We start from the raw sequence: 23,667 nt of genomic DNA, 5'->3' as shown, positions 1-23,667 counted from the left end.
CAGTCCTCTTGCTCAACTCCACACATCGGCCATTCTCGCGTTCCCAGTTATGTTCCAGGTTTAGCTCAGTTCACCTGCTTTGTCCTCTGGATCAAAGTTTCATGTGAGCCACACATCACGACTGCTCTCATCACTTCCATGCTTTGGTTAGCCTCGTTGCATGGCTTACAGGCCCTCAATCCATGTGAACATTCCCAGACCTCAACTCCTTCCTCTCCAGGCCTCAATGTTGCTGCTTTGGACGAGTAGATCTATCAGCTTTTCCGACTCACCTCCACCTCAGAGCTGGTCTCAAAAATTCCATACTGATCCAAGGCAGTTTATCTACTTCAATAGTGGTGTGTGATGTTCTATACTGGATAAAATGCATTTGATATTAGGTCACAGGCATGGAGCTCCAAGGACATGTGTCTCACTAAATATCTTAGCCCAAGAACAGTTAAACCTTTCAGTGATGCATGGCCTGTCTGCAGCATTTGACAATATTAACCACATCACTCCCCCGACACCCTAAAAAAGAGATTGGGTTTAGAGGATATGGTACTAAAATGGTCTACTCCTTAGCATTCCAGTAGAAATCTGAAATCCGCACAGGGAATTCCGACTCCCCTCCTATTACCACACCTCACGGTGTCCCTCAACACTTTCGTCTTGCTCCCATGTTGTTTAGTCTCATGTGGGAGAACACCAACAACCAGGACATAAAGTACCACCAATATACTGTCGATACTCTGCTTTACTTCACAGTAAACTTTCAATATCTGTAACTATTGTCCTTAAAAGATCACTTCATGACACACAAATGGCTTATACCATGGAATCTTACAAGAGTTTGTCAAAGAAAAGATAAATCACAGGGATTCATCCTAGACAAGTCTTCCTCTTGATAATCAACAATATGGTGAGAGCAGTCAAAGGTCAAATGAATATAATACGAAAATTGAATCCTTTCATTCCAATGAATGACCTTCATCTAGTTACCCAAGTCTTGGTCCTCAATAAGATAAGTTAAGGAAATGTACTCAGCATGCTGAAATTAAGGTTGGCACCAATCAAAGCAGACCTGCATCCAGCAGCAAGACTGGTGGTGGGAACATATCACAGAGAGCATATCAGTCCTTGAAGACATACTCTGGCTCCCTCTACAATCTAGATTGCAAAAGAAACATACATGTATGGCCAACACAGCAGTGCACCTAAACAAACACACCATTACCTAGCAAGTCTCAGATTCTCTGGAGATAGATAGATAGATAGATAGATAGATAGATAGATAGATAGATAGATAGATAGATAGATAGATAGATAGATAGATAGATAGATAGATAGATAGATAGATAGATAGATAGATAGATAGATAGATAGATAGATAGATAGATAGATAGATAGATAGATAGATAGATAGATAGATAGATAGATAGATAGATAGATAGATAGATAGATAGATAGATAGATAGATAGATAGATAGATAGATAGATAGATAGATAGATAGATAGATAAAGACAGAAGGTATTTATAAAGTGCACTATCACTCATGGCTGAGCCATCTGGCGCTAGCTCAGCAATGAAAAAGCAAAAAACAAAAGACGCAAGCTTTTACCATTAAAGGCTTCCTTGAAAAAGCTGTTGTGTCTTTTGTGTCATACAAAAGTGTAATCTAGGCACACAGACAGTTTTGCAGGAGGATTAGAGACTATTGCCCACATGATTGCTTTTAATTGGGTACAGACCTGAACTGCAAGCTACTTCAGATGAGTGGAAACTTATGCTAATCTGCATCTCTGACTACACCAGAATTGAAGCTCTATAGACCAAGCAAACCCAAGGAGATGATGGACGGAGCACTAAAACTTTTCAGAAACTCACCCCCAGTTACAGATCTGGGTTGAATCCATCATCGTTCTTTAGCTCACTTTGCCACCCCAGTTCAGTTCGGGCTGGACTGTTCCCATGAAGAACAGGGAGGCTGATTTGCATATGGCTGGGTCTGAACTGGGGTGGCGAAGTGAGCTAAAGAATAATGATGGATACAACCCGCATCTGTGACTCGGGGTGAGTGTCTGAAAAGCTTCAGCGCCCGGTCCATCATCACATTGTGTTTGCGAAGATCTATAGACACCATAAACACTCCTGTAATATGGAGAGGGGCATATAGTGGGAGGGTGGGTTTTTTAACTAGGAATTGTGGCTGGATTCGTGGTCTTGCAACTGAGTCCCATTGAATTGTGTCATATTACGGTTTGCTGTCATAATAAAGAACTTTCTTTTAATAAGATAAGCGGCGGGCTGGACAATGCATTTATTGTGTCTGTTGGTTGAGTCCTGAGTTCTTGCCCCATACTATCTTGCCCCCATACTACCTTCCTGAGAAGACTTTGACTGCTTGGCCTCACTGCCCTGATAGTCACGTGCTTAAAGCGCTTACATGTCCCAGTTTGCAGAGGCATAGCAGGACGGACCACAGTGGCAAATTACCTTAGCCACCATAGTATATTTAAATAAACCATTGCACCAGACTATTGAGCACTTCACACAAAACATAACTGATAAAGCAGATGCCCAGAAGCCCCTGCTGCTCTGCGCCGCCAACTCCCCCCCCCCCCCCCCCCCGAACAGGGTCTAACAATGTAACAAGAACTTCAGATCTGAAGCAAAGCAATAATACTGTAGCTATTTTGAAAAACTGGGGTGAGCAGGCTCTTAAGTAGGCTTATTGGGAAAGTGAAAATTAAAAAACAGCAAGCTCAATCCTGAAGCTTTTACACTTTTCCCACTACTTCTTGGAAGAAAACTGACAGATCAGGCCATTTTCTATATTAAGAAACTGCTTCACTTGATATTCAGACATTGATCAAACCCTGTGTGTATTAGATATGTTTTATTTTGCGCTGTCTATTACACACTGCAGGTCTTGGAGAACATCCAGTGCCTAAGAGTTACACTTAATAAATCAAGTACACTGAGCAAGCATTGTCACAGGTCCTTCGTAAATTGAAAAATTCCAACCTGACTGACTGCAGAAGCAAAAAACCCAAGTACTGGCATCTGGAGATCTCAAATAGCCCACTCGATCTTGATGACCGTGGCAGATCATGGACAATACCATTACCTCATGATGGGCTTTCACAAAACATTCTGTGTGGGGCCACAAACCTAGCAAATATGGACTGGAAGAAAACAGTCCATGGAAGATAAAGAAGAGAAAACTTCCTAAACGGTTGTACTGAAACAGTCTTTCTAAGCCAAGAAAACAGAAAAAGACATTTGTATGCAAAGGAGTATTTGCAGGAATCGGGAGTCATTGGCATGAGTAATATTCTAGCTCTCATTTTTTACTTTCACCTAATTGTGATGCTAGTTTTTACATTTGCTGCTTTCATAGATGAGAAGAGAATGAAGGTACCATGCATTCTTTATTGCATTATTTCCTATGGCATTTAGAGTCTACTATGTAGTATTGCAATTCTGCATGGAAAAAAAGACTCACCCACTTAATATACTGCCAGAGGTGGTAAAAAATAAAAAACAGTATTGAGGAACACCTGTAAGTCACAATATTAAACAGAAAATGTTTACCTGGAAACAGAACAGACTGATGGAGCAGATGACAAAATCCTCCCTAGAGGCATTTGCTAATGGTAATACAAACATCAGGTCATAAACTCCCAAGCTGAAGAAGAGGAAGAAACCCAGTAGATGACTCCATATGTTGACACTCTCATTGGACAAAATAAACAGACTGCCAAATAAAAACAACAGTTAGATATAAGAATGCAGTTTATTTTGCATTTCTAAAAAATACAATAGTTTCAACCATTCTCCAAGAACCATATGCAAAATTACAAAACCAAATGGGAGCAAACAAATGATATTTAGGTTCATAATGGGAAAAGGTTAGGAAAACGTCTTGTTAGAGTAAGAACAACATTACAAACGTTATCATGGATACATACTTCTTTCGTTAGGTAAAATTGTGTTTTTGACAATAGCAAAATCAACAGAATTGAAATAACAGTTGTATATGCTTTACTATGTATTAAAACACTAGTTTCCAGCTACAATAAGGGAGTAGATGCTTGCCTGCATAGACGTTCCATCAAACTAAAAAGTCACTGCACACACCACAAGTTTTATTCTACCCTAAGATGTTTTTCCTTTCCTTGTAAGCACAGCATTGCAAAATTCAAAAATGCCAGGTAAAAGCTGCTTTGGTCCAATTATGTCATGTGATGAAGATATTCTTTGAAAGCAAGGTACATATACTTTGCCTGTGAACTTTTCCCAAGTATTTTTAAATATTTAATAGCTTTAATAAGCAGCATCAAAAAGTAATAATAAAAAGCAGTTCAGAAAAAATTAGGCAAAAAAACAAGCAAACAATATCAAAGTTTGTTCTTCGATTTAATCGGTGCCACGTGCTTACTACTACAAAAAAATCATGAAAAGCATGAATGGACAAAGTAAGTAGTAAAAGTAGAAAGGATGGACTGTAGGGGATTACCAGTTAAGCAGGATGATAGTTTTTTTAATTCCACAAAAAGCAGGTCACTAATTCTATTTCTCGACCAGGCTTCCAAACCTTTAGCGAGAATGCAATCCCCTCCCAGGCTGGACGCCCATCAGGGGGGCTATTAATATGGCTACGCCTTGACTTGTTTCCTGTTGTGAGACTAGTTGCAGCTAGCTCTAGTGATGTACTAGCGATCGAAATCCAACTCTCAACCCAAACAGAGCCAAGATGCATAGCTTTGGTCAAAGTATATATCAGGTCTGTTCACCCTTATGCCCAATCCCCTATAGTGGCGAAGGTAGAAGCTCTGATGGGACAGTTTAACCGGAAGGCTCTAGTGATTGTAGCAGGTGATATTAACACCCAAATACTAACAAATCTCAGGTAGAATAGGTAGAATCTTACAGAAACAACAAGTGGGATGATTACACGAACTCCCATGTCGCCACTGTCAAGTTCTGGTGAAGGAACCAATATAACTAAAGTGGGAGCCGAAATTGTTGACTTGATATTAGATCATGGCCTAAGAGAGGTTAATGGGAATACTAAGTCAGACTGTCCCCCTGTACAACTTTTAAAAGAGGCTTTAGTATTTCTCGAATAGATTATATTCTCCTGGACACGGAGCTATGGGCTGACCTATATGACATGAAGGTGATCCCCAGACCGGATAGTGACCACCAAGCCCTCAGTGCATCCTTCTCCATGGCTGCGTTTGCTGATGCAAAATTAAACCAAGTTGTGACCCTTTCACCTATGGTCCCTACATCTAACTTAAGAAACATTAGATGGGCAGCCATAGAGATGGATACAAAGCGAATGACACACTTATATAATCTCTTTGTGTGGAAACTCTAGCAGGTAGACCTCGCAGACACAGATATCAACTTTGTCCTTATCCACTCAGAATGTGATGGTCACACTAAGACCGTGCTTTGTTAAAAAACAAATAAGAGGGGCTTCCCAAAAGAGAACCCGCACCTGGTATTTAAAATCTTGCAGTTTAGACAAAACCTTTTTATTATATGCAATCAAAAAAGGACAAAGAGCTGAAATCACAAAGGCAAGGCAAAAGTATAAATTTACATTAGAAAAGGCCAAAAGAGACTGGGACGAGGATCAGTGGTTACTTATAGCAGAAGCTTTAGAGACGGGAGACCACTAGACCTTCTGGAAATTAATTTCTGTTACCTACTCCAGCGCTAACAATCTGGAGCTAACTCTACAACCTGATCTATGGGTCTCACACTTAAGCGGTCTGTACAAAGGCAAGCTGAACCAGAAAAATCCAACAAGTTGCCAGCCAGGAGTTGAGAGTGTCACAATGGGAATCTCAGCTCAAGACAAGTATAGTAGATCAGACACATCAAAATCTAACCTTACCTTTACCAGTGATGAAACACACCTAGCAGTCAAGCAAATGAAAAAAAGAAAAGGCGTCTGGGTGGATGGTATACCAGGGGATCTCTTCCTGTCTCAACCGGACAGCTGGGTACCATATCTGAAAGCTGTATGTAATAGTATTCTAAAAGGTAATGTCATCCCGCCTAAATGGAATGGAGCAATTATCATACCATCTTTAAAAAGGGAGTTAGATCCAACCCCTCAAACTATAGACCCATTAGCCTCTTGGATAACACCCAAAAAATATTTTGCAGGCAGGTGTTGTTCAAACTTAACAAATTGATGGACGAGAACATTCCAGAAGAGGCACAGGTTTGGTTTAGACCCAAGATTAGTACATTAGACCAGGTCCTCCGCTTCAAGGTGATAACCTGGAAATATGTCACGTTGAAGCGTGACCATCTATATGTCGCTTTTATAGACCTAAGGGCGGCATTCGACCTGGTCCCAAGGGAAACTCTATGGGAGGTACTGGATGGATATGGTATTCCTCCAGACCCACTTAAGATTCTGAGTCTTGCATACAAGTACCTATGCTAATGTCAGGTGGAATACTGCTGGGGACCGGTCAGACAGGATTGAGATAAACCAAGGGGTTAGACAAGCGTGTGTTCTTGCCAGACCCTATTTAGCCTCTACATCAATGTAGCAGTAAATAGACTGATGAATTGTACTCACGATGCCCCTAAATTAGCAGGTGTGTCGACGCCTATCCTGATGTTTGCGGACGACACCCTGCTAATTTCACACAATCCAATGGGGCTGCAAGCACAACTAAATGCTTTTATCTCCTTTTGCAAGGAAAGAAGTCTTGATCTTAATTCCTCAAAGTCCAAAGTCATGACCATTAACCCCCAAAGAACATATAGAGGCAGTGTGCACATAGAGGGGGCCTGCCTTGAAAAAGTGCGTTATTTTGATTACTTGGGATTTAGGTTGAGTGATAATCAGACGTGGGGCCACTAACTGGAGAAAAATAAAGCCACCCTCCAATCGAAAACTTCTGCCATAGGGAGAAAATGTAGGGCTCCCTCTAGAGACGCTCTGTCTCCAGTTCTTGCCGTGTACAGAGCAACAGCTGTAGCATCAGCGACCTAAGGAGCTGAACTCTGGGGTCATGTCCAAGCAGAAGTTTTGACAAGAACTGAGAAAAAGCTTATAAGGGGTCTTTTTAATCTTCCTCCAAATGTTACTATTACCCCACTAAGATTTGATCTAGCTCTCAAACCTATACATCTAGTGGTCCAACTTAAACCCTTATTATTCTGGATAAGACTTTATTCTACTAGGGAATTAGTAACGTACAGGGACTGTGTGAAAGAGTTGGTGTTTTTTTACAAGGATTTAGGTGCACCCTGGCTGAAGGTGATAAAAGTGTTATCCTATAGAATAAGCATGGACCAACTTATGGAATACTCCAGAGCAGATCACCAAAGGTGATGCCCGTGAAGTTAAAAGCCGGTCTGGGAGGAACTTGTAATGCAAACATGGAAAAAACACCAGGAAAATACCGGCCAGTTCCTCCTCCATAAATGTTCCCCTAGCCCAGACCCCTTGAGCCCTACATGGACCGCATGTATCCATGCAGCTCAAAGTGTCTATATGTACAATTTAGATGTGGCATGCTGCCATTGAGAACTCGCACTGCGAAATGGGACAAGATGCCCTCAAACACTAAATTCTGCGCAATTTGTCCCACTATCACGGAAACAGTTGAACACTTTATGTTCTTCTACCCACAGTATAGAGTTCTGCGTACGAAATGGCTGAAAGTGGCCTTTAGCTCTAAGGGTGTGAGACAATGGAGGGAAGTATTAAGGCTTCTTGAAAGTGATACCAGGGAATTATTTGCACTGGCAGTAGCACGTTATCTACTTTGTGCCGAGAGCCAGAGGAAGAAGGTTATAGATAACGCGCCACCCAGGTTAGCCAGCTCATAGCAAAAGGCATAGTAGGCTTACGCAACATCCTACTATCACATATGTGCAATTTCACTAACACTCCCACTGGGGTTAGTGCTTTTTAATGGCCCATTCACTAACTTATTTAAACCACATATGGATATTTATTTCCAAGAGGAATATTTGTCTATATGACTATCTTCACGTTGATGGGTCTAGCAGGCCAGTTTTACATACTATATACTAATTTTATATATTGATGATTCTTTTAATCCAATGTAAATAGGACGTTGTATGATTCTTTTATTGAATGTGATTTGAAATGTATATTCTTGTAATTGTAACTTTTTATGGCTCTCAGCCGAAATAAAAGGCTTAATAAACAGCAGGTCAATAACTTATTTCAGTTTGGCTTTTTTTAAAGATCAGTTGGCAGGTTCGTATCTTGGGTGGGGGGGGGGGGGTAGAGTAGGGGAACGGGGGAGTGGAACAACCAGCCCAGCACTTTGTTTACTGTCAGTCGGTTATAATACCATCGCTGACTGTTCGATCAAATAGCTCACAGTTGACTGTTGCCAGTCGGTGAAGAGTATGTCCTGTCTTGGGCCAAGTTACAAGATAGGAAACTGATACTGTGATCTGACGGGTACTAGAAACTCAGTGGCCCTACTGACTTCATGCGACGTATCAGAGACAGCAATGGCCAGTTCGCATACAAGGGATTGTCTGATTCCAATCCAATAAGCCTTTGGCCGAGATGTCCTACTCCGATAGCCCATTTGATCAAACACTCAGACGGATCTTCCGGAGTTCTTTGCGGCGTTCAAGCAGCGTGGGCCTGCCTGGAGGTGCTTGAGATGGGGAGGGGCGATGCTGTTCTGCTCTCACCAATAAAATATAACCGATAAAGTAATCATTAGGATGTGTACCCCTAAGTATGTGTGTACACTTGAGTGTAGCATGTACGTGTATGTGTTTTTAAGTGTAGTGTACAGGAGCGTATCTTCATATGAGTGTGGGTGCATGTTAATTTGTGAGTATTTGAGAATGTGCATAATGTGCACAGGAGTGTGTGTGTGGGTGCAGGAATCAGAGTTTGACCTCCTGGTTACAGGTTGTAATCCCATTGTCTAACTAAGCCTTTCATCCTTCTGAGGTCGATAAAATGAGTACCACTGAGCTGTTTAAAGATAACTCACTGCCAAGATACCCCAACTGGTGAATATGTGCTTCGACAAATGCATATGCTGTGTGTGCATGAGTGTGTGTGTAGTAAGTACACGAGTTCCGAATTGAGTGCATTGGCAAAAAATATTAGTTTGTGGGCCATGAAGAACTAAATTAATGGCGCTCCAGACAGAGTGGTAGGTGCATTAGTACATCAAACACACAAACGTCAGTGTGCGGAATGCTTGCAATAAGTCGAAACAACTGCTCAGTGTAGCATTCTAATCCATCCTTCTTTTGCTCACCATGCTGCCTCAGTTTGGACCCAGCCATATGCAAATCGATCTTGAGTCTGCTCTTATAGGAAAGTTCCAGCCCCAACTGCCAGGTAAGGTCGTCCTGGCCCAGAACACAAGCAACCTAAGACCTGCTTGACCCTGACTGGGGCTCAATCTGGTGTTACTTTTTTCCAGTGACATAGTGAGCACAGGACCCATGTCTGGGCATTCCCAGACCAGTACATACATGTTAACTGGGACTAGAGTAACGGGGCTGTACATTAGGTGTCTTGCCAAGCTCATTGTCAGTGACTGAGGGGTGTGTGCTGGGGTCAGGGCCAGATTGGGAACTTAAAGCAGCCCTAGTAATTTTATAGAACCAGCCAGGGGTGGGGAGGATTCTGGCGCAAGTGTGAAGCACTGCTGCTTTTGTTACTGGGGGCTGATACTGCAGCACCACTGTAAAATCGGCCCCCCGTAACAACACCGGCCCCCATCCTTCCAGCCTCCCGGGGAAACGCCAGATGCCCGTTAAGGCCAGTCTGGCCCTGATTGGATCATTTGATGTGGGTCTACAGATTGTATTAGCATCAACATTAAAACATTTGAAGCGGCTTCCTGCAGGTCATTGCTGAAAAGCGCTAAAGGAGACATCCTTCCTTCAGGTGTGGAACAGCAGAGACTGAAGGGATATAAAGTGCTGTAGGTCAGGACTCGATTACACAACCTGACAGAGTAGTGGAGGATGCAGTAGGACAGAGGGGTCAGTACAACTGAGTGTGTTAATCAGGAGAGTGAGAGTGAGAGAAAAAGGTCAGTAATAGTACTGAGGTCAGCTGTCAGAGTTGTGTGTTTGACTCCGGAATAGAATAGCATTGAATGCCACAGGTTGCTGCTGGTCAGAACAAACGTGCATTGACAGACCACCAAGTTGGTCAGCCTGGCATCCGTCACCTACAATGCCATCAACATCATCTGCAGAGTTCCACAAGGACCCTCACTCAACCCCACCTTGTTCAATGCCTACATGACCCCACTGGGAAGCATCACTGCACCCATGGAATCATCATCATATCCTTCGAAGAGGACACCAAGCTCATACTCTCCCTCACTGAAAAGACAACAAACACCTGGACCAATTCCCCCCACCCCATACACACACACACATAACTGAAGTCACCAAATGAATGAAAACCAGCTGCGTCAAGCTCAACACACAAGACAGATGTAGCAATTTTTGGCAAAGACACTTCGCTATGGGACTCCACCTGGTGGCCTGCCAAACCTACACACCCACCCTTCTCACCTACTTTGCCCTTGAGGATGAAAGCCTTAACCACTTTCAGTACTTCTTCTGAAAGAGTGACTGCAGTTGTGCTGGTCGTGTAGGCATTCAGGATCTTGGTTTTCCCCCTGTGGATACTGAGAGCAAGTTGTGTTGATGTGGCTGCCACATTGTCAGTCTTCTCTTGCATCTGCAAATCGGTATGGGAGAGTAGGGCCAGTTCATCTGCAAAGTTCAGGTCGTCAAGCTGCGTCCAAGGTGTCCACTGGATTCCATTTCTTCTCCTTGCTGTGGATGTCTTCATGACCCAGTCTATGGCTGACAGGAAGAGAAACGTTGAGGACAAACAACCCTGTCAGACTCCAGTCCTCACTTTAAAGGCTTCAGTGAGTTGTCATCCATGAACTATCTTGCAGGTCGTTCCCTCGTAAAGTTCCTGATGATTATTACGAGTTTATCTCACACACTGCAGTGGCGGAGGAGTTTCCAGAAGGTCTCTCTGTCTATGCTGTCTAATGCCTTCTCATAGTCGATTAAGTTGACATAGAGGGGGTAGTTCCACTCCATCGACTGCTCAATGACCTAAGCCAAGCACATAATATAGTACTGAAAAGGTACAGTAACAGCCTCGTGCACATACATACTACTGTTTGCAATATGAATGTGGGATTACATTGTGCCACTTTGCAACCCAGCACTATGTCACTTTTGCCAAGCGGATGGTTCTATCTATATATTAATATTCATAATAATATTCCTTAAGTTTCCAAGCTAATTTCCCTAACTCTGTCCACCTCAAATCACGTCCGAACTCACCACATGTTCTTTTTATTTGGGTACACTTCCACTGCTCAGCTTCTTCCTCCAGGTAGGCAGGACTTTCTCCTCTAATTGTATAGGTCAATTTTAGCAGCAAATTCTTCAGGCTTGACACTGGAGCAAATGTTCTTTGCAGATATAATTGTGTGCAACCACTTCTTGGATGATGGAAAAACAGACTGGTGTACTGGTCAAGGGACCCGGTACTTACGCACAGGCCTAGCCAATTTAATTGAATGCATCCATTGAATCTGGAGGGGTTTAACTAACCACGGATAGCATGATTATAGCTTGCAGGATGACCTCCTTAAGCTTCTCCTGGGTGGGTTTTAAGTGGTTTGTGCCATAGCCACATATAAAAGGTGTACACTAAAGTTATGCATATCACAACAGGAGAGCGGAGGGGCTAGTAGCTTTCTCAATGAGGGTAGTGGCTACATGCTGCCTCTTACCCAAAGTGACAACTAATCAGGGCAGAAAGAATAGGAATGTAAAAAATGCAGGCTCTTAGGTCCAGCACAGCCCTTGAGGAGCCTCAAATATAGCAAGCCACAATTTGGTTATCACTACACAGGTAAAGTATGATGGACTTTATCACTAACCCAGCCAACCATACAATGGGACCTCACACTAGACGAAACTACACACACATACATGTGCTGGCAACCTGAACATACCTGAATGGGCAAAACAAAAACAACAGTAAAGCAGTGACTGGACAGAACCTTACATGTGGAAACCCTGCAGACAGGCACCACAAGCAAGCACAGGTTACAAGGCCTGTGTCTTCTTGCTAAAATTTGCTCACATCTCCGTCAGTATTTTACACAATGTAGAAAGGAGCAGCCGCCACTCCCTTGGCCAGATAGACAGGCCTTGAAAAAACCTTAAATATTACCTAGTCTAGTAATTAAATCTATCTATTCGTAGGAATGACACACTTGACCCAGGACCTGGTTATAGTAATTGTTTTTAACATTACGCTGTTATATTTTTTTTCTAAGAACTCTAATACTGTCAGAACTCTTTCGGAGTGCCACGGAGAGGCTACTGGACCCAAGCGTGGTGATTGAGGCTTTTTACTCCTGATATTACAGGGCCCAATCTACTATGGATCCTGAGCAACTGGGCCTAGTACTCCTGCAGTTGACTTTCAGTGGTAGCTGTGGATGAGAAGTCAAAGGTTCCCGGGGGAGGGGGACAGAAGACGACTCATAACTCAGTGTGCACTCGGTAATGTCAATAAATCAATGCCAAGTCAAATACTTATTTTTATATGAAAAAGAAGTATTTCATTTCTAACTGTACGAATTTAAAGAAGTAGATGACATTCGTAAGCAACAACACACTCCCCTTGAAGTCGAGCGCAAGTGTTTATCTGGCAAATTCCTGTCCCACCCTCTTCCTTGCAATGGGTCAGAGTCTTACACAAGAGTCTCTTTTGGCTGCTAATAAATAGTCCAAAGTGTCTAAGGTGTTGCAGGACTGTCAGCAACGAGTCCCCCAGGGCACAAGTCTTACCTGCTCCTGCAATACGGAATGCTTCGATCCTGCTTAGCGGAGCCGGGCTGCTAGTGGAACGTGGCAACACCTGGCAGTCTATCTCCTGAGCAGTGCTGCCAGCCTCAACAGTGATTGGAGGAGCTCCAGGCTTCTATTGGAGCAATACGTTCAGCTCCTCCTCACACAGGAGGAGGGAGTTGATCTTCGTTCTCCTGACAGTGTTCAGAGTCCTCTTGGCGTACTACGGAGTCCACAGGGTCAGTCAGGGGGCAGGTCTCTGTACCCAATTTCGACCAGCAAGCAGCTTCCCTTTTCTCTGGTAGTAGCGCATACATGGCAATACTTAGAACGGATAGGACCTCTTGGCATACAAGCTTGTTGCGTTACCCACTGGCAAGGCGTATACTCTCCTATGGAATCAGCTATACCACGGCTAAGGCTCACACAACTTTTGGAGCATTGTTGGCACAGTCATTCTACGGTGGTCCCTCTGGCATATGGGGTCATCGCAACAAGGTGGTATGGGCCGGAAGCTCCCTGCAAAGCATCAATACACAGCTTAGTCCACAGCAGGCTATTCCTGGCATACACGGGTCGACAGTTTGCTAATGCACACAGGTGATGACCCGATCAGTGCGCAGCCATCACCTCACACCGGGAGCTCACTCAATAGGGGTCCCCAATGGACTTTGCTCCCTCCAACACTCTTCCTCACAGGGCACACTGGTCTTAGCAAACAGGCAGGTGCTGATTGTCAGATGACACAATTTGGGCTCTCAACCTCCCCTTTACAGTCCATCTTCACACCAAATGTGATTTAAGGTCTTTGAAGTTGGTGTTCTACTTCACTTGAAGACAACACCTTTATCTATCTCCTTCCTCCTAAAAGGACGTCGGTCACAGGAGAGAATCCGAAGCTGATAGTCCCACAACAAAGTCAATCAAAGTGGCCAAAGTCCACACCTGGACATCAGCCATAGTGATATGTGCATCAATCGTTTAATCCCAAGCTCAAAGACACACTCTTTATTATTGCCTTATTCCCTTACCAGCCCATCTCCTTCCTGAGATTTGTCCAGGCCCTTTTCTTGTAATTTAGCACTAAATCAAAGAGCACCCTTTTAAAGGGTACGGTGGGGGGTCTAATCTGCTGGCGGTGCTGCTGTGTCACCGCCAAAAATCTCAGGAGTTTCCTCACCGCCGTACTTTTCATGGCGGTGAGCCCCCCATGAAAAGTGAGGCGTGAGGAAACGCCCCCTGTTGAATCTGCACCAGGGAATGCATGCGGGGGGGCACATGATGTGCCCCCCTGTATGCATGTACCCCCAGTTCCTGTAGGGCATGGACTGGACAGTCCATGCCCTGAAGGAACATGCAATGCCGTTCCCATTGCGGTGCCTTGCTAAGGCTCACGTATGAGCCTTAGCCCTGCACCGCCGCAAGCCATCCGCCGCAGGACCGGCCGACCTGGATTCCATTTGATATCCGGTGGGCGGCCTCAATATGGCTTTGGAGGTGTGGCAGTGGGGCGCTGGCGTGACGGCCCACTGCCACACCACCAAAGTCATACTAAGGCCTCAAGTGTGCTTCATTTTTAGGTCTCTCCCCCCGAAAGCTTTTGTGCTGCATGTGTTCTCGCTTTCAAGAGATATAGTATAAAACTTGGGGCTTGCACACCGACTACTGCTTAACATTTGTTGGCTACACTGTTACTCTTATTTGCTGCCTTCTACTTGGCCAGCTCAAGCTGGCTTCACTTCCTCTTCTTTCAGCTGGAGCATGGACCAAGTACTAATTGCTTCAGATTTATTGCTGTTCTTCGGCTGATCGCACTGTGATTGAGGTACTACTTTTATTTTGTCTTCTTCTCAGTCGCCCTTATTGAATCTCTTGCCATTTATAGCTATGTTTTACTATGCCGCTCACTTCAAATAAGCCCTTTTCTCCTTTGAAATGAATGTTTATTGTGACAACAGACAATATCTGATTTTATTATGACACCAGGTGTTATCTACTTCCAAATGTATTTTCACTAAGACACAAACATGGGCACAGTTGCTTTCTTTATGCAATAGTATTTTTAACAGATGTCATTTTTTTCCCACACATGGCAAGATTGACTGATTTGCTCAGAATCGGAGGAGTGTTGTGCCAAGACCTAACAAGCATTGGCAAATACAATAAGTCTTACCTTTGAGACTGTTGGCTATACCATTGTCTTCTGTTCATGATGCATAGCGTGGCCATAGCAGACTTTGACAATGATTTGTAGCCATGCCGTATAGCAGCATGGCTAATTAGAATAATAAAAAAGGAATATGATGCAAAAAACAAAGCGCATTAGCCCTGGCTGCATCACAGCACTTCTTTTCATCAGTTTTACCCAAACTGCAAAGCACCCGCGCTGCTGTACAGCATAGCTACAAAACATTGCCAAAGTTAATAGCTTTCATAGATGAGACCTACTGGCTTTGCCAATGCCCATTTCCATTCTGAGAAGGAATATGCTACTTACCAGTATGCATCTGTTCTTGGCATGTAGAGCTGCAGATCTATACACTGTGCATATATCGCCATCTGGTGTTGGGCCCGAATGTTTGCAGTTTGTTTTTCTTTTTGGAAAGTCTTTGGAAGTCACGAGTTCGGTGACTCCTCCTTCAGTCCGTACTGCGCATGGGCTTCGGCTCCATCCTCAGATTGTTTTTCGCCAGCAGGGAAAGATGGAGCGTAGTGATAATAGTAAAGAAACCCATGTGTGTTGTATCTAAATAAGGTAGACTGGAACGGATACAGGTAGCCGGGTGGGCGTGTATAGATCTGCAGCTCTACATGGCAAGAACAGATGCATACTGGTAAGTAGCATATTCCGTTCGAGGCATATGAGCTGCAGATTATACACTGTGCATAGATTATATAGCAGTACCCAACCCTAGCGGCAACCACCGGTATCCGTTGGAGTGGTTTGAAACAATGTCTTTAGTACAGCCTGGCCCACACTAGCTTGTTGTTTGGTTTGCACATCTACACAGTAATGTTTTGTGAAAGTGTGCGGTGTTGACCATGTGGCTGCTTTGCAGATGTCATCTAAGGGTATGTTCCCTAGAAAAGCCATAGAAGCCCCCATCTTTCTTGTAGAGTGGGCTTTAGGTGGAACAGATAATGTTCTTTTTGCTTTGTGGTAGCAAATTTGTATGCATTTTACAATCCACCTAGCTATCCCTGATTTTGAGATGGGGTTGCCTTTATGTGGTGGAGAGAACGAGACAAACCGCTGTTTAGTCTTTCTGAAAGATTGCGTTCTTTGTATATAGTAAAGCAAGGCCCGTTTAACATCAAGTGTATTTAGAGCTCTTTCTGCAACAGATTGAGGTTGTGAGAAAAAAAACGGTAATTCCACCGATTGATTGAGATGAAAGGGGAAATGACCTGCTCGAGTGGTAGGGCATCTGGCCTCCCTGATAATGTTCATGCAATCAGGGGGAAGGTTAAGATATCCAAATTCTAAGATTTCAGGAGCCAGATCGCAAGGTTGAGCTGAGCTGGGTCCGGGTGCCTGATCTCTCCATGGTTCTGAGTTAGGAGGCATGGAGACAGGTGTAATTTTTGGTGTGGTACCACTGAGAGTTGTAGTAGTGTGGTGTACCACGGCTGCCTGGCCCATGTTGAAGCAACTAGAATGAGTGTGAGGGAGTGCTGTTGTAGCTTCCTTACCACTAATGGAATTAGCGGGAGAGGCGGAAAGGCGTATGCAAATTTGCCTGACCAGTTCATCCATATCGCATTGCCTTTGGACAATGGGTGTGGGTATCTGGTGGCGAAGCTTGGACATTTTTTGTTTTCGTGGGTGGCGAAGAGGTCTATCGGAGGATACCCCCACTTGTGAAAGAATGGGTGAAGAACTTGTGGATGAAGTTCCCATTCGTGCATTTGTTGCGTCTGTCTGCTGAGCAGATCTGCCATGGTGTTTTGTATCCCTGGGACATGTTGGGCCAGGAGAAAGATTTTTTGCGGGATTGCCCATCTCCATATGCTCTGTGCTAGTCGAGAGAGCTGTGGAGAGTGTGTCCCCCCCTGTTTTTGAATGTAGTACATTGCAGTCATATTGTCTGTGCGAATGAGGACTGCTTTGGCTGAAATTTGCCTTTGAAATTATTTCAGGGCTAGAAAGATGGCCAATAACTCCAGATGGTTTATGTGGAGTAATTTTTGTTGTGGTGTCCATATACCTTGCACTGTGAGGTGTAATAGATGAGCTCCCCAGCCGGAGAGCGATGCGTCCGTTGTTAGGATTACCTGCGGAACCGGGTCCAGGAACGGTCGACCTTTGGAAAGGTTTGTGGTGTTCCACCACTGCAGAGAGCGATGGGTGCGACCGTCTACCAACACCAGATCCGTCAGTTGCCCCTGGGCCTGGTTCCACTGGCGTGCTAGGCACTCTTGGAGTGGACGCATGTGGAGTCTTGCATGAGGCACTATGAAAATGCAAGAGGCCATCATCCCTATTAGCTTCATGAACACTCTTGCTGGGAGAGAGTGTTGAAGAATGAATCTTTGATGCAAGGCTTGTATGCTTGCGATTCTGGCTGGATTGGGGTAGGCTATAGCTTTTGAGGTGTCTATAGTGGCACCGAGGTATTGCTTTGTGTGAGACGGTATCAGCTGGGACTTTTGGTGGTTCACCGTTAAACCTAGCTGGTGAAGTAGTTGGATTGTAGTGGCGGTATGTTGCACACATTGGTTGTGGGACGTGGCTTTTATTAGCCAGTCGTCCAAATAAGGGAAGACGTGAATGTGTTGTCTTCTGAGGTGTGCCGCCACTACTGCTAGGCATTTGGTGAATTCTCTTGGTGCCGTTGTGACCCCGAAGGAGAGAACCTTGAACTGATAATGTTGGCCGTCCACTACAAATCTGAGGTACTTTCTGTGAGAAGGGTGTATTGGAATATGAAAGTATGCGTCTTTCAAGTCCAGTGTGGTGAGAAGATCGTTCTGGCAGAGGAGTGGAAGAACTTGTTGGAGAGTTACCATGTGAAAATGGTCTGAATGTATGTATGTATTCAGAGGCCGGAGATCTAGAATGGGTCGTAGAGTCTCGTCTCTTTTTGGTATCAGAAAGTACAGGGAGTAGACCCCTAAATTTTGTTGATTGATGGGGACCTGTTCTATAGCCTGTTTTTGCAGTAGGGAGATTGTGTGGTGCCTGGGTGGAATATTTGGGGGGGTGGATTTTAATTCGAGACAGTACCCTGAACGAATAATTTGGGTCACCCATTTGTCTGATGTTATGGTCTCCCAGACGTGAAAGAAGTTTTGTAGTCTGCCCCCGACCGGAGTGGAATGGTCTGGGGGGAGCGGGGGAAAGTCATTGGGTGGGCGGTGTGGCAGAGCGGGCGGTGTTGGTTTTGCCTCTGCCCTTATTATTGTTTCCTCTATATCCGCCTCTTTGATAACCCCTCGTGAAGGTAGACTGAGGAGGGGACTTGTAGGATGTGGAGGCGCTATCGGAGGAGTATCCCCTGCCAGTGCCTCGAAAAGAGGAGCGGCGAAAAGAGCGCCTAGGAGGGTGGGACTGTAGTGCTCCCATAGACTTCGCCGTATCTGTATCTTTTTTCATTTTTTCGAGGACTTCGTCTACTTTTGGGCCAAATAAGTGTTGCTGGTCAAAAGGGTGGTTTAATATAGAGGCCTGTACCTCTGGCTTAAAACCTGAAATTCTGAGCCAGGCGTGGCGGCGAAGTAGAACACTGGTGTTTATGGCCCTGGAAGCTGGGTCTGCCCCGTCCAGTGCACATTTTATAGAGGTGTTGGTAATGGTTGTTCCCTCTTGTATTAGTTCATGAGTCCTATTTTTATATTTTTCTGGGAGATGTTGCATGATAGTCTCCAGCTCATCATAATGCGCTCTCTCGTACCTTGCCAACAGCGCTTGCGTGTTGGCGATACGCCATATATTGGCAGCTTGTGAGGCAGTGCGTTTCCCTGACGCGTCTAGGAGCTTGGACTCCTTATCAGGTGGTGGAGCCTCACCTGATGACTGAGAATTGGATCGCTTCCTAGCTGTGGATACCACTAGTGAATCCAAGGGTGCAGGTCCTTTAATATAGGCAGGATCTGTGGGGGCGGCCTTATATTTCTTTTCTATTCTGGGGTTTAGGACCCTAGCCCTGACTGGGTCTTTAAAAACCTCTGTCGCATGTTTGATTACCCCTTTAAGCATGGGTAGTATGGCAGTAGATTTATCTGCGATGTCAAAGGTGTCAAGTAGGAAGTCTTCCTCAACTGGATCAGTGTGTAACTCCACCCCATGATAATGTGCCGCCCGTTGTAACAAGTGGTGGAACCCCAAGGAGTCCTCTGTTGGGGATGGTCTGGATGGATAAAGATCATCCTGAGGTGCATCTGGGACATCTGGATTCTGATAATCATCCCATGGGTCTGGGGATCCAGGAGGGGTGGGGTCTTGTGGGGCATCTGTTGGATAATAGTATGGGTCCCCTTGGTCATCAGGGTCTGGAGACGGGGTTGGAGAGCGATGAGGCAAGGGTGGAGAAGGTGGAGGGGGCGGAGATGGAGAGGGTGGAGGAGGTGGGGAAGGTACTCTGAAAGGGGATGTAGCACAGTCCTTCCTCTTTGGCGGTGGAGGTGGAGCTGGTTTGTCCAAATGTCTTTTCTTTGAAGACAAAGTCAAATGTCCAGTCTTTGGATCCTTTGTTAAGGTCTTTTGCAAAGGATCTGGCGTGAATAGTTCCTCCGGCACCGATTGATCTGTTGGCGCCGATGTTTTCGGGGCCGACGGCTTTTTCGGTTTATCTGTGCCATGCTTCTTTGGGACCTCCGATTTTTTGTTCGGTGCCGAGGCAGGTTTCGGCGCGGGAATATCGGCGCCGAGGGATTTATGTTTGGTCGGCACCGAGAGGCCAGGTTTCGACACCGATGGCTTCGGAACGGAGCTTGGTGTGGGGGTCGATGTCTTTTTCGGTGCCGAAGGGTGTTTTTTGGCACCGCTAGCAGGCTGGCTCGAGCCCGAGCCGCCGGAAGGCTTATGATGCTTTTTCACCGGGCACGAAGGTGGGGTGATGGAAGCGGTGTGTTTGGTTTTGCCTAGGCCCGGAGGCGAAGGCGTAACCGAAGCCTTTTTGGGTGTGGGCGCGGGAGTGGGAGGGAGTAGAGTACTCACGACCCTCTGCGCCGGTGTGATCTCCTCCACGTCGGAGTCGTCAGCCTCGGAAGCACTGACGAGGTCGTCTTCCTGTTCGGTGTGCTGCTGTCCCGGAGCTTCGACGTCTTCCCCGAAGATGTCAGGTGGAGCCGAGGTCGAGGAGTGTGCCATGCTGCGTCTAGCTCTTCGATCTCGAATCGTCTTTTTCGATCGAAAAGACTTGCAGGCGGGACAGTCTCGGGCATCGTGTTCGGGAGATAGGCAGAGGTTGCACACCTGATGTAAATCGGTGTGGGGAAAGTTAGACCCACATTTAGGGCACTTCTTAAAGGGAGTCCTTTCCATCGGCCGAGACCGGAGTCGAGATAGGCCCGAAGGCCGCCGCCGATGCCTGGAATCGAAGAAGTGCCGAAGAGAGAGATAAAGAAGATGATTTTGGTCTGAAGAATCTCGATTAACGAGGATTTTTCGTCGAAGGCCGAACTGGAAAAGTTCGGAACCGGAGCACGAAGTATTACATCCGAGCCCGATGGCGGAAAAAAACAATCTGAGGATGGAGCCGAAGCCCATGCGCAGTACGGACCGAAGGAGGAGTCACCGAACTCGTGACTTCCAAAGACTTTCCAAAAAGAAAAACAAACTGCAAACATCCGGGCCCAACACCAGATGGCGATATATGCACAGTGTATAATCTGCAGCTCATATGCCTCGAACATGCAGTTTCCATTTTAACACTGCAATTACAAGTTTAAAAAATAGCATTGTTAAAAGTGCTACTGGCTAAAAAGGCAGGACTGGGAGACGTTTTTGTACATGACAAGGGTCACAAAGCAGCCATTTTCCACAGGCTCATGAGAGTTTGCTGTATGAGACAGTTTCAAGGGGCGTAAGCAGGGCAGTTGAGTAATTTAATAAGTTCATGTTGCCTTACTGCTGCAAACCATAAAGACACCAGAAGCATTTAATATGAGCCTTCAGAGGGCAGGAATACAATGTGGATCTGCAAGTGCCTGATTTTACTTTAACATCCATGAGAAATGCTAACGCATTTCATGAACACTTACTTGTCAGTGAGTTATGCTCTGACAATAGCTGTAATACATTTTTGCCTCTTTAGCAAAATACGGCCCAGTTTTTACAAACCCTAAACCTTCTAGCAAAGCACAGGCTGAGTCAGTTTACCAACTGGAGCACAGAAATTAAGCAGTCTATAACTCACAGATCACCTATGCATTACATGAGGATGGTGTGTTCAGGGCAACAATCAGTCCAGTAAGACTCTAAGATCATTTGATCATTTGTTGTATTTGTGAGTTCCAAAACAACTTGCACCTTGGATTGACGCACACACAAAAATCCACACTATATATTGCATGACTTTATAAAAATTAATGTCATATACTAGTGCAGATATGTATAGCTGTAACTATAAAAGTAAACACAATAATGGCAATGAAATTAATAGACAAGATATTAAAATGAATTGCCACATTGTGATCGTATTTCAATAAGGTCAATTGAGTGATAGATGCAACCAGTCTTTGGTAACTAAGCCCTCTCTTGTAGCCCCCAGCAAAGCTTTCTTAGCACTCGAAAGTGCCTTTCCAAGTTTCTTTAAATGTCGTCTGACCAGCATTCCATGGCTTAAAAAAAGACTTGTGGGCCCTAATTAATAGATAGGCGGTTCAGCCACCGCCGCACCAGAGGTCCAACCACCCTACTAGGACTTTGGCGGTCGGACTGGCATTGCACTGCCGCAGCCGCTAGGGAACTACTGTTCTCTGGCGGTCCCACAGTGGTCTGAGGGCTGCAATATGCTCGGTGGTGCCCTGAGGCACCAGCAAGCATATTACGACGTCCCTCACCATCAGTGCTGTCATGGAGGTTCTTCCTCCATGATAAGGCTAGCAGTAAGGAAAGAAAGAGGGGCCTACAGGGCCCTCTCTTGCCCCTGTGCGCAGGGGTGCATGCAGGGGGGCACATGTATTTCTGTACCCCCAGTTTCTGCACAGAAAGAAATGCACGGCACTCGGATACATGAATATATGAAGAGAAAAGTGGGTTCATTAAAGTAAAACCACAAAATGACGCCAGCTTCAAGCCTCAGGCCAGCAGGGTCTGAACTGAAGGAGGACGAGGCCCCAGCAGTCATTGATCAGTCACCCGAGCTTCCATCTGAGAGACTATGGGCTCATGATCAGACAAGAGCATCCAGGCAAGTATCCATCATAGTCAATGGCTAAATGCACAAAATAATCTAGTACATTTTTACCCACCCCCCAGAAAACTTGATACAATGGAAGTTTAATATAAAATAGACAAGACCTCAGATATAAGACATGAGACTAGAGCATCGCAGGAGGGGCTGGCCCAAACTGGGAGGCCGGCGCTATTCGGGCAGTAAGTAAGCAAGAAACTCCTCAAAAAGACAACAAATAGTTATATTAGTTGCCAAGTGAAATGGATGGGTGGGTGAAATTTTGTAAAAGTGTTTATGTCACAACAGTGAAGGGGCAACAATATGTTTCAGTTCCCAAATGCGGTAGAGTAGGTGTGGGAGGCGGAGGGGTGGAGTTGGGGGGAGACATTGTTTATGGTAATGTTCTTATTTTGTTATAGTCAATATTAACCAGCCATCATCCAAATCTATTTATGCGAAGCCATTACTGCCACTAACACTAACTAGCAGTGGATGGTAAAAAAAAGTGTCTGCACAAGTTCTGTACACGTTTAGTATAATGCTATGACACGTTAATGGACCTAATGAACACATTAAGAGGGGAGCAGTTTTAAAATGTACTAAGCGTCACTGCCCAAGAGCTTTGATGCTGCAAGAAACACACCTTCCAGGTACACAATGTAAATTCATAAGACAATATGGCTACACGCAGGTGTTTCAAGATGAATTCACAAAATTGTACACAAAACATTCCCATTGATGATTTTTTAAAACATTCTGAGTCAGGGTAGTCATGTGATGGAGGCTGGCACACTCCACGGTCCTTCGTAAGTACTTACATACCACTCTGGCAACACAGGTAACACTAGGTAACCTAAGCCGCATGACAGCGGAGGCCCCACAGGGGAATCACATTTTTACTGCAGGAGATTTGAGTGCTGTCACTATTAACGCCATATGCAGCACTATATGAAGGAAGAGCCTCCATATGTCCTTGCCTTTATCGAACTGGACGATGGGATTTGGACTATTTGATGTGTGGCACACTTTTTACACAAAGACAAAATCCTTTATTTACTACACGCCCCAATTCTTTCCCCACATTATTTATTCTATGTGTGATCCTGATGTGCCATGGCTTTCTGGTGCCCTTGTACTGCTATGGGGTATATCAGACTTACAGTTGACCACACCAATGGGGCGCACTAGGGAATTTGATGACTTAACGCATGGTTGTTAACAGATCAAGATTTTATGGACCATCTCAAATAGGAGACAGAAATGCATTTCAGGATGGTTGATGGTTCAGTCACATTTCCTTTTACACTATTGAAGGGCTGCAAAATGGTCATTAAAGGGTGGACAAGGCACTATCTTAAACACCATGACTAGAGTAAGGAGAATCAATACCTAATTCAGAAGCAGAACTTCTCAGACTGGAATGAGACTTTACCCTTTACC

General features: G+C 44.9%; 1 protein-coding gene across 2 annotated transcripts in view; it reads right to left on the bottom strand.

Moving 5' to 3' along the window:
• Positions 1-23,667, bottom strand: part of PAQR3 (progestin and adipoQ receptor family member 3) — a 341,693-nt gene that overhangs the window by 274,455 nt on the left and 43,571 nt on the right. For both annotated transcript variants that reach the window (XM_085640956.1, XM_085640955.1), the window contains exon 3: positions 3,578-3,740. In XM_085640956.1, coding sequence (XP_085497082.1) covers positions 3,578-3,740 — 163 coding nt within the window. The remainder of the gene's footprint in view (positions 1-3,577; positions 3,741-23,667) is intronic.

Source organism: Triturus cristatus, chromosome 2_2 (genome assembly GCF_964204655.1).
Source record: "Triturus cristatus chromosome 2_2, aTriCri1.1, whole genome shotgun sequence".
Taxonomy (NCBI): Eukaryota; Metazoa; Chordata; class Amphibia; order Caudata; family Salamandridae; genus Triturus; species Triturus cristatus.
This window is presented reverse-complemented; position numbering and strand designations above follow the sequence as displayed.